At 59.6% G+C, this 10,315-nt stretch overlaps 5 protein-coding genes across 5 annotated transcripts; 3 read left to right on the plus strand and 2 right to left on the minus strand.

Annotated features, from left to right (window-relative positions):
* Positions 1 to 573: 573 nt before the first annotated feature.
* On the minus strand, positions 574 to 3,652 carry BDZ90DRAFT_88598 (hypothetical protein). Its single transcript, XM_025509924.1, has 2 exons — positions 3,173 to 3,652; positions 574 to 3,084 (listed from the first exon to the last, which is right to left on the minus strand). The coding sequence occupies exons 1-2, from the start codon at positions 3,297 to 3,299 to the stop codon at positions 830 to 832; spliced, it is 2,382 nt and encodes a 793-aa protein (XP_025359525.1). The 5' UTR covers positions 3,300 to 3,652; the 3' UTR covers positions 574 to 829.
* Positions 3,653 to 5,292: 1,640 nt separating this feature from the next.
* On the minus strand, positions 5,293 to 6,116 carry BDZ90DRAFT_88596 (hypothetical protein). Its single transcript, XM_025509923.1, has one exon. The coding sequence runs from the start codon at positions 5,931 to 5,933 to the stop codon at positions 5,481 to 5,483; it is 453 nt and encodes a 150-aa protein (XP_025359526.1). The 5' UTR covers positions 5,934 to 6,116; the 3' UTR covers positions 5,293 to 5,480.
* Positions 6,117 to 7,654, plus strand: BDZ90DRAFT_88595 (hypothetical protein). Its single transcript, XM_025509922.1, has one exon. It carries the CDS (start codon positions 6,301 to 6,303, stop codon positions 7,381 to 7,383), a length of 1,083 nt encoding a protein of 360 aa, XP_025359527.1. The 5' UTR covers positions 6,117 to 6,300; the 3' UTR covers positions 7,384 to 7,654.
* A 37-nt stretch (positions 7,655 to 7,691) lies between these two features.
* On the plus strand, positions 7,692 to 8,599 carry BDZ90DRAFT_234526 (hypothetical protein). The gene has a single exon (XM_025507051.1). The coding sequence runs from the start codon at positions 8,064 to 8,066 to the stop codon at positions 8,436 to 8,438; it is 375 nt and encodes a 124-aa protein (XP_025359528.1). The 5' UTR covers positions 7,692 to 8,063; the 3' UTR covers positions 8,439 to 8,599.
* Positions 8,600 to 8,882: 283 nt separating this feature from the next.
* BDZ90DRAFT_228607 (hypothetical protein) lies at positions 8,883 to 9,896 on the plus strand (the record flags this gene model as incomplete). The annotated part of the gene is made up of 4 exons (XM_025504822.1): positions 8,883 to 8,989; positions 9,147 to 9,249; positions 9,550 to 9,653; positions 9,737 to 9,896. The coding sequence occupies 4 exons, from the start codon at positions 8,883 to 8,885 to the stop codon at positions 9,894 to 9,896; spliced, it is 474 nt and encodes a 157-aa protein (XP_025359529.1).
* Positions 9,897 to 10,315: the final 419 nt, after the last annotated feature.

Here is a 10,315-nt window from a genome sequence, read left to right on the forward strand (position 1 = left end):
TCGGCTTGGCGTGGCTACCTCCCTCAGCTCATCTTCCTCTTCATCCTCGTCCCTCTCCATCAACACCGGCGTCCTTGTTACTCGAGAACGCGAAGCCCTTGGCGTCCTCGCCGGCGGCGGCGAGCTGAGAAGAGCACGATCGGCTTCATCGTCGTCGCTCGCCTCCTCCTTGACGACTGCTGGTCCAACGCTCCGCCTCGTGCTTCGCGCAGGCGTGCTAGAAGTCGAAGGGGCTGCGCTGCTCGTCTCGACGGAGGCGGAGCGCGATGAGAGACGGCGCGAGGAGCGACGGGGTGTCGAGGTAGCTGAGGTCGACATGATAGCAGCGTCGAGTGTTGGGCTCGAGAAGTAGAGCCCCGCACCTATATGCAGGAGTTCAAGATGAGAGGATGGACCAGGATGATCCGAGCGAGCGGCGTCAAGCCAAAAGACGGACGGACAGGCGGAGCGGACAGAGGAACGCGAGCCACGAGCCACCAGCCGCGCCTTCGCAGAGCTCAGCCCCCCCCCACGATCAAAGTCACGTCGTACTCAGCCACGCCTCACAAGCAGCTCTCAGACAGAGAGAGAAAGGGTGACGCATCTATCTGTTGAGCGATTGTATCTAGCCGCGTGAAGCTTCGAGAGGTGGATAGCAATACAAGGGACATTAAGGAAAGAAAGGAGAGGAGAGGTGGTGGATGAGGCTCGACTGGCTTGAGGGAGGGAGAAAGGGCGGGGTGAGCAGGCATCGTGCGCCGAGCTCGTCTATAGGTGATCGTGAACAAGAGCAGAGAGGAAAAGTCAAGCCAGGCGGATGAGAAAGTGTAGGAACGGAGTAGCGCAGCACTCATGCACTCGTCTCCATTGCCTCCTCGCTCCTACTCCTCCCCTGATCCAACGAGGAGATAGGCGGGAGAGCCACAGGCTGGTTCGGCGAGGTACCCGCACTGGCGCTTCCATTGGCGTGGATGGGCGTCATGGCGAACAAGCTCTTGTGGGACTTGCCACTGACACCATTGGAACTGCCGCCATTCAAGATAGCATCCCCACCTTGTGGGCCATTACTGTTAGTCCTGCGCAACAAAGGAGGCAAGACCGTGTGGTGCCCTGAGCCAGACTGAGGCGACGTTGGACGGGAGCGGGAGCTGATTGGCAAGGCAAAGGAGGCCTGAGGGGAGTGCTGCACACTTGAGTGACCTGGTCGACCGTACGCTCCTGAGCCGACACGTGGTGGCGGGCTGAGCTCGCCGTGCGAGTTGGACGACTGTCGCGAGTGGCTGGCCGCAGGCGCCTGACGCAGCTGAGCGTGCGACAACTGTGGCGACGTCAATGGTGAGGTGGCGCGACTAGCCGGAGCGGATCTTGAAGCACTACGCTTCGCTGAGCTGCCGTACGGATGGAAGTTGTGCGCGTGCGTCGCGTGGTGGTGGCCGTTTGCTACCGAGTGGAGTGGTGAGTGGTGAGCAGATTGATGTTGCGGGTGGGCAAAGAGCGAAGGGAGCTGGCGTGAAGAGGAAGACGAGCCAGACGCCTCTGCCAGGGAGGGCAGATGCGTTCTTGATCCACCTGCTGATCGGGCCACGAGCGAATCAGAGGGCGTGCGGTTCTGCTCCTTGACGAGGCGACGAGGGTCCGGGGTCGGTCCGCTCAAGTGGTAGGCACTAAGCGAGAGGCTGCTTGACGAGTTGCTGCCGCCAAAGGCGTGGGAACTCGTGCGCGACAGCGAGGTGTTGTGCTCGTCGGTGGGCGTAGTATGGCCGCTGACGCGCGCGGACGATGTGCCTGCGAGGGACGGCAGGTGGTGGTGTGACTGCGAGCCCGTGGCGTACGGGTGCGAACGATGACGGTGCGACGGGTGGTGACCTTGCCCTGCGACGTGAACTGGCGCAGCGTGATGGACGGGCGACGTGTGGTGGTCAGGCGGCGACTGCCTGCGAGTGGGCGAACCAGGGCGCGAAGGGTAGGGCGAGTTGGGCACCGTGTGCGAGAAGAGACTCATGCTCTTGAGCGGGCCGAGGACGGGGCTGCTGGAAGGGGTCCATTCTGCGTGCGGGAGCGCATGTGAAGCCGCAGATGGTGCTTGAGGCGGGCCAGGAGCAGCCAGGCGGGGCTGAGGAAGCATGAAAGGGGCGGGGACGCCTCCATGCTTGGCGGCTCCTCGGCGGTAGTCCTCGTGAGTCTGACCTTCGCCGTCGCTCGTGTATTCGCCGCTCATGTTGGAGTCCTGGGGGGAGAAGCGGGGCGAGTGCTCGCGACTGCTGGGCATGCTTGATGGATTTGACGCGAGCGTGCGAATGACGTGAGAACCATAGGCAGGGACTGGAGGGCGAGGACCGTACGAGTAGCCATAGGGGGCTGCGGGCGGTGCAGTAGATTGAGGAGGGGGAGGAGGCTGCATGCCGGATGCCTGGTGATGCAGAGGCGCAAGAGCAGCTGCGATGCGCTCGTTGTAGGAGCGATGGCAGTCTGAGTGAGCGCAGCCAGGGGGTCGCTCTGCTGGTGCACCGCCGGCCACTGGAGTGGCAGTGACGGGAGGCAGGCCGTGGCGAGGAGCAGTACCAGGAGGAGGGGGGCCACCGCCGTAGACGTAGCCTGGGTATTGAGGATGATGGGACATTGCCTCGGGCGGCGGAGGGTGAGGGTACCCATAGCCGTAGTACTGCTGGTGCTGGTGCATGGTGTGAGGTGGTCTCCTGCCTGCCTCTTCCTGCTTGTGGATCTCCTGCAGCTCATCCTGTGCGAGCATGGCGAGAGCGGACATCTCCTGACTCGCCGGAGGAGGACGCATGCTAGCATGGTGTGGGTGATGGTTGTGCTGCTCATCATCACTGCCTCCGTCCTCCCCGAGGTGCCACTTGACGTGATGATCTGACGAGCCCCTGCCCGTCTTCTTCGCACCTGCACCGCCAGGACCCTTTGAGGCCTTTGCCTGTCCACCGCCGCTCACGTCGTCCTTCTTGGCATGAGTCCCACCATTTTGGTGAATGCGCAAATGCCGAGTAAGTTCGTCTGAACGAGAGAAGCGCTTCTCGCAACCTGGGAAAGTGCAGACATGAGGCTTCTCGCCCGTATGAGTGCGGATGTGACGGGTCTGATGCTCGACTGGAAGTGGTACAGACAGGGGTGACGGGCGAGTCTGTCAGCTACGGATGCTCAGTATCGTGTCTCTTCCCCTATCGCTGGTACTTACGCCTGTAGAAAGCTCGGTCACAGAGCGGACACTTGTAGGGTCGAGGGATCTGCGACTTGTCGACGACGTACGACGCAGCCTGAGGAGCTTCGTCGTGCGCAGCGGGCGCAGCGGCGACGGACTCCATATTGGTGAGTGGGAGGGTGGGAAGAGAAAGAGGCTGTGTCTGTGTGGTTGGAAGGAGGAGGGTCAGTCTTGCCGTCGTGGACTAATTGCAGAGGGGAGCGTGAGAGTGAGGATGCGGGGGAATCAAGGGGACATGACCTCCATAGTGTGCTTCAAAGGATGGGGAAGCGGGGTTTGCAATCGATGAAGGGAGCGAGCGCGTCCGACGATCGAGGAGGGAGGTCCAAGCGTTTCGGAGACGGCCTTTTCTCGCCTCGAAAGCAAATGGCCCGTATATGCGCTGCGCTCGTGATAGCGGATTGGCGAAGCATAGGGCTGACTCCGAGATGTGCATGGATGGATGGATGGCGAGTACTCACGTTGTATGGCTATCAGTCCTCTTTTGACGATGGTAGTGATGACGAGGGAAAGATGAGAATAGTCGGGGCCGACTGCAGAGGGAAGCCGAAGTTTGGCGCCCGCCTTGGATGTGTCGTGTGGCGATGAGGAGTTGGCGCAGCAAGTGATGCTAGCTGATAGCTGATAGGGACAGCGTTGTTGTGGGGTTATGGTGGTGATGGTGAACAGGTGAAGAGTGTGGACGACGGCGGATGGAGTCGTGAGATTGGAGTCTGCCGCTGCGTCGGAGGAGGCTGAGCTGAGTGAGAGAAAGAACGGAGGGGGGCGTTCCAAGTGGGGGCGAGAGGGAGGGGGGCGAGGCAAAAGCAAGCAAGCAAGCGGTGGCCTGAATCACCGGGTCTCTCTCTCAGCCACGGTCTTGTCGTCGTCGTCTGTCTCTCTTCTTGACGACGCAAGTTCAAGTTTGGCTTTGGCCTCGGTCTCGTCTCGCCTCTGCGACCGACGCTCGCCTCTCCCTCGGGAGCGGTTTACTCCGTCGTTCGCATTTGGGCTCCAGAAACGACCCCCGCGTGCGTGCGTGCGTGCGGGTGGTCGCCGTCCGTCTCCAGTCTGCGGGGCCGCCTTGGTACCTTGTCCCGACAGCCAGAGACGAAAACTTCTTCTCGCACGGCGGCAAACGTCACAGACTACATCGGATCATCGTACAATCCACGACACGCTCCAAGTCACACTGGTAGACACGCTAGTGGTGTTGCTGATGGCAGGTGAGAGAAAAAAAAGGGGGGGTCTAGGCTGATTGCGCTGCGATGCCCATGCTGCCTGCTTGCCCGCCCACGAGGGTGTGCGCCTCAAAAAAAGCTGGGCCCGGCGAATTTCCCCGGGGGCGGGGAGGACGAGGCTGGGCGTGGCGTGGCACGAGAGGGAGACAAGAGTCGAGGCGCGGCTCAGCGACGACGACGACGACGACGTAGCTTCTTTCTCTGCTTCAAAGAAGAACAGAGAGTGTGGTTGAGGCCATGGGCAAGCTGCTGATCAGCTGGCTGATTTCACGAAGGGCGTTACGATGTCCGCTGGTATCAATGTGATGACGGCGATGGTGTTGCACCGCGGGACGGGCCCACCTCAAGTAAGCGATATCGAGGAACCGGGACGACGAAAGACGCAGATAGCGGGGAATAAGGGGCGAGTGGGCGAGTGGACCAGCGATGGACGAGAGAAGGCAGAGAGGGCCGGGACCGGCGGAGATGGAGAAAGGGGTTCACAGCGAGAGGCGAGGTTTGCGGGGGCCGATGCGATCAGGCGAGGTCGTGATCGTGAAAGACATGGCGATGAGCACGCCACGCCACGCTCCGCTCGCACGCATCACTGCAATCGTGAGATCGATATCACAAGGGGCGACCAGATCTCTTTTCGGCGTTGCCAGCCGGTATCGCAGTCAACCGGAAGAGAGCGGGGGGTACGAGCGTGATACCGTCGTGCTCCACTCACACGGCGCGACCGGAGATGTTAGTGAGCAGCGCAGGTGCGCGCGTGAGGACCGCTCGATTGATCGGCCGTTACCGGTGTCTTAGCCGCAAGGCGCTCTGGGAGCAAGATGAGGGGGCCCCAGGCTGTCGAAGAATTAGCGTTGCGGTGTGAGTCTCTCTATCTTGCGGTCAGGGGGAGGCGGCACACGACACTTCAACGCTATTCCTTGCTATACAGAAGATGAAGGCTTAATGCGTACGAGATGACGCTCCTGGTGGCTTAGCGATAGGCGTGACCTTTTGATCCCCCGCGCAGCTCAGGTGACCCATCTTTACATCTTATCGTGCACCACCCCAGGGTACCCCAACATCTTTGATTAGGCTTCTTGGCAGGGATGGCGGCAGCCAAACCATCCTAATCCCTCCGCCCGCATCTGTCTGTCGAGAATAGCAGTCGCCGGAGCCCGTACGCACGGCGGGGGTGGGGGCAGCGGCGAAGAGCATGCCTTCCCCTGGGGTCTGGCCTGGGCTTGCCCTCGGCGATCTCGACTCGACGCCGGTGGGGTGGCGGCGCCCCGCATCGCGAAGGAAGCTCTCGGTCTTGACGCACGCATGACGTGCATCCACAGCCACAGGCCGGCGCTCTCAGCCTTGTTCTCCTTTCTGTCTTTCGTCGTCGATCTCTCCCTAGGGATCGATCGGCTTCTCGACGCGCTCAACAATGACAGCGAGGCGAGGTCACGATTCAACGTCATCCCTCGATGATGTGGGCGGCTCTCATAGCGTCGGCTGCTCCAGTGTCGCGTGGTCACGTCCGCGGTGGCCATCATGCAAGTACGGGCGCCTCACAACACAAAGACTGCGGTCAAGATAAGGTCCATCAATGACCGTCACGGCTCGCAATGAAGCGACAGAGGTCAATCAGACACGTGTCGGCCCCCGCGACCTCACGAGCGCAGCGGGCTCACACCGCAATACCTCTCTGCAAGGCTCGCACCAGCCCAGCGCTATCGCTCATACGGCGGCCAAACGAGATACGCTTCTGACCCAGCATCGCGCCGCTATTGAGTCATCAAGAAGCGCTGGGCAATTTTCTCGTCCCGTACCGACGATGTCAGTTGAAATCCTGCCGCTGCTCCCGCTCGCCGCCGCTAGTCGGGCCGTACCTCTGCGAAGAAAGCCCTCAGCCCACGAGCAATGCGTTATTTCGGCCTCCCCTTGCCTCTTCTTTCTTCTTTGCCAACTCCCCATTGCCTCCTCGACCCAAAGCAACCTCGCTCACCCACGCTCAACATGCTCACCGTTGCTCCCTCGCTTTGTGCGCTTGTCTACGGCGCCCTACTCGCCGCCGCCTCGACGGGCATCACCTACCCTCTCGTTAAGCAACGCATCCCTTCGGCATTGGCTGAGCGCGCAGGTTCTGGTGCTAGTCTCACCATCGACCCACCTCAGTACGCGTACACGACTGACATTGGCATCGGCAAGGCTACTTACAAGGTCGTCGTAGCCACAGGCACGCCGCAGACGACGCTCGGCAAGTCAGCAAACTATCGCGGCGGCAAAGATACTGGCCGAAAGGGCAAAGGCGCCCTCTCAGGGGGTCTGAACTACACCGTTAACGTCTACGAGGACACTATCGCCGTCGGCGGGATCTCTGCAATGGCAGCTGTCGGCGCCACGGATCAAATGGAGGTCATCCTGAACGACCGAGGCACCGCGACTCACCCCGTGGGCATCTTCGGTCTCGCGCCCGACTCCCCGCTCGGCTTCAGTGCCATCGACCAGAGCTTGAAGCCATTCGTTTCCACGTCCAACACCGCTTTTGCCATTGACCTCGCCGCCAACACGCTTTCTTTTGGAGACTCTTTCTCCCCGGGCTTCTGGCTGCCCCTTCCCACCAAGGGCAACGTCTGGAACGTAGACGGCACCATGGACGGCATCTACAACTTCGAAGCAGCCGCCATCGAGTCGGCCAGCGACACCATCTCCGTGGACTTAGCCGTGAGTGCAACGGCGTCTATCTGTAGAGGCACTACAGCTGACCTTCTGTTCCGAGCCCACCCAGTCGGCAAAGAAGATCTTTGCCGCCAAGAAGCTCAACGCGACGATGAAGATGATCAACCACGCCCAAGTACTCGCCGCCGCCGTCGACTGCGAGCGTGGTGGTCCTTCCTTTACGCTTGGTTTCGGCGCAGGCAAGACCATGCGCTTCGTGGGCAAGGAGACGGTAGTCCGCGAGGAGAACCAGTGCTTGTACGTCGTACAGGGAATGCAGCTTGATATGTCGGAGTGGGTTCTGGGCTGGCCTTTGTTCAAGAAGAAGGGTGGGGTCGTCTTTGATATCAAACAGACGCGCGTTGGGCTCAACATGTGAGAATCATGGCGAGACTGGCTACACAAGGCCGGCGTACCCAGGTGCATTGCCTGCTCTCACGGTGGGAGTCTGATCCACCTCTGCTCTCACGCGTGACGGACTATCTTCCTCTTTATATAATCACCCGAAACTTTCCTATACACGATCACCCGAAATGCTAATATGTGCTGAACGCCAAGAGTCTTGCTGACATTCTTTACGGCGTGCTTCTCCCCCGCAACGCCGTTGATGCTACCCAGCATCGATCGTCGGATATCCTCTCCGCGCCCACGCTCATCGCACCGGCCGAATCGCTCAGCCTCAGGGGTCTCACGTACCTTGCGCGAGGCTGCCTGTGTCTCTCACAGCTACAGGGCACACTTGACGTGGCAAGAAGCAAGCACCGTAGAGGTCACGCTTACTTTCTACCATACTGTATGTGACCCTGCTGCAGGCGGGAAGAGGTCATACCACGCGATTCGGCAGAATCTTCCACGATTCGCGCCTTCTTGAACTCGAAAAAGTTAACAGTATCACAGCCTTAGTGCTCTTGCACCTCTCATCCCTCACAAGACGCAATCGTGGCCTCATACCGCTTCCGCTCGAAATGCTGCCACACTTTGTGCTGATGCTCCTCACACGAGTCGGGCTTTTGCTTTCGCAGATGCTCTCCCTCGCCCTCCCTTCTTACGGGGCAGGCCTGGGGTACTGCTACCTTACAACGAACTGCACGGGCACCTCGACCTTTATCCAGGGCACCCTCAACCAGGTCAAGACTCTCAGCGACGGCGATGGCTGCCAGTCGTGGAAGATCTACCAGCCTTACGGTTTCGTCTGCCAGAATGGGTGCGCCAACTGCTCGAGTAATTCCGAGAACACGATGTGCTTATGCTGCGGTTGGCACAATTGGTGTCCTAGCAACGAGACTAGATTGCAGGGGGGCCCTTTGAGGCTAAGCATTGGGGATGGGAGAAGCGAGTAACACGCAGGACGTTCGGAGGATGATGAAAGATTCAGACGTAGAGACATGGGGAGCAGGGCGCCACTTCATACACACTGTGCATGACAAGACGTAGGGGCGACGGCCCAGACACACGAGAAGCCGTCGGGGGAGCGAGCGATATATGCCGAAATGCAGTGGTCGTCACCTTGTCAGCGTGTTGCTTGTGCATCGACTGCTTCTGCCGCTGCTTAGAGGGACTTGCTGCTGCAGTGCCGTATGGCGGCACGCCGAGAGCTGCGTGCACGGAGTATTGTTCACCGACTTGGCATTCGGCTACTACATTCAGACAGAACGCGCTCGTTGCCAGTGCCGCTAGAACGAGGTCAGCTTAAGTGGCCGGCTCTGCTTGCCACTCCTCTCCCCCTTCTCATATGCTCAGACTCTAATCTGTCGCAGCTCCTCAACACACTGCCGCAGCTCAACATGCCTGCCCACTCTGCCGTCCTCAGCGTTTTGCTCGCCCTCTTGCTTCTCATCGTGCCCAAGGTCATGGCCGACTTCTGCTGCTCGTACCCAAATGGTGGCGGCTGGTGAGAATCACAGAGGTACGGTACACACTTCCTGCACTGACTAGATGCCTTCTTTGTCCCGCTGGACGTACAGCTACAGCCAAGACACTGGCTGCATCTTTCCAGCTTTAGAAGCGAACTGCTGCACTCATGCTGACGGCAGTCGTGGACTCGATAGGTTCGGAAACTTCCCTCTGACGGAGCTCAAGCCGGCCGTGAGCGGCAAGCTTGAAGGGAAGAAGAGGGACCGTGACGAAACCAAGCCTGAGAATCTTGCCATGGTCAGAGGCCAGTAGTGCCGTCAGATGGAGGAAGAGTGATGTGGTCGGCAGGAGGATCAGGGTGTTACGCCGACCGAGCGGTGGGCCGACGTGGCAGCGACTCCGTGTACTACCTCCGAATGGCTGATCCTGCTCATTATCCTTGACGTCCCACGCCCGTCGCGACATCCATTGACACGCGTTCGGCCACGCTTGGCATTGCTTCGACGACGACTTACAACGCGGTCATCCTTCCTATAAGCAGCGTGAGCTTGATCCTTGCGCAAATATTTTCTCCCAACAAGCAGCCATTTTCTGGAGATGCACACCCAATTTTCGTTGGTCACCGCAGCTATAACCGGTCTCGTGCTCCTGCTCGCCATCGGAAAAGCCCACGCTTTCTGCTGCTCTTATCCCTCCGGATGGTGAGTGGGACTCTTCCTGAAAGGCAAAGGCATGGAGAAACATTCGTGAGCTGATGACTGCCCTTATGACCGGTCATGCAAAGCTACACCTCGAGCGAGAACTGTACCAGTCCCGGGGTTAATGCCAACTGCTGCGGACCCCCCGACATGGCGCAATCTCCCGACGCTACATCTCGCAACGAGTTCGTGCTGACAAAGATCGAAGATCATCCCTTCGTCCATCGCGACAACGCCAGCCATTAGGCAGACAGTAATGAGCTTCGCTCTGAAGCCTGGCGGCGATCAGGACGAGATACAGTAGCGACGACAGGCGGGCGAGCTGAGGCGGCAATATTGAGTCGGCGGCGGTACCAAAATCCCATTCTCAACAAATAGACCAAGCGGGAAGGAGATGGTTGCCGTGTGGCAATACTTCGGCCTGTTTTGTAAGCCCCTCTGAGCATAGTCGCCGTAATTACGTAGCTGTGAGCGTGAGCAGTGTGGCAAAAACAAATACATGTCGCTTCATCGAATACCTCAACGTCTTTCAGCATCCCCTTGCCCGCCAGGCGCGAACCTCTGCAGAAAGCTTTCCTTTGCCCATGACCTTCTTCAACATGCCTCTTCTCGCTCTCGCTGTGCTACTATTGCAGATCAAGCCGGTCATTGGCGCGACTACTTTC

The sequence above is a fragment of the Jaminaea rosea genome (genome assembly GCF_003144245.1).
Source record: "Jaminaea rosea strain MCA 5214 unplaced genomic scaffold BDZ90scaffold_17, whole genome shotgun sequence".
NCBI lineage: Eukaryota > Fungi > Basidiomycota > Exobasidiomycetes > Microstromatales > Jaminaea > Jaminaea rosea.

Coding starts and splice junctions, on each gene's coding strand:
- BDZ90DRAFT_88598 (XM_025509924.1), bottom strand. CDS start 3,299: ATGGAGTCCGTCGCCGCTGCGCCCGCTGCGCACGACGAAGCTCCTCAG. Junction 3,085..3,172: donor TGACCGAGCTTTCTACAGGC/GTAAGTACCAGC, acceptor TACCACTTCCAG/TCGAGCATCAGACCCGTCAC.
- BDZ90DRAFT_88596 (XM_025509923.1), bottom strand. CDS start 5,933: ATGATGGCCACCGCGGACGTGACCACGCGACACTGGAGCAGCCGACGC.
- BDZ90DRAFT_88595 (XM_025509922.1), top strand. CDS start 6,301: ATGCGTTATTTCGGCCTCCCCTTGCCTCTTCTTTCTTCTTTGCCAACT.
- BDZ90DRAFT_234526 (XM_025507051.1), top strand. CDS start 8,064: ATGCTGCCACACTTTGTGCTGATGCTCCTCACACGAGTCGGGCTTTTG.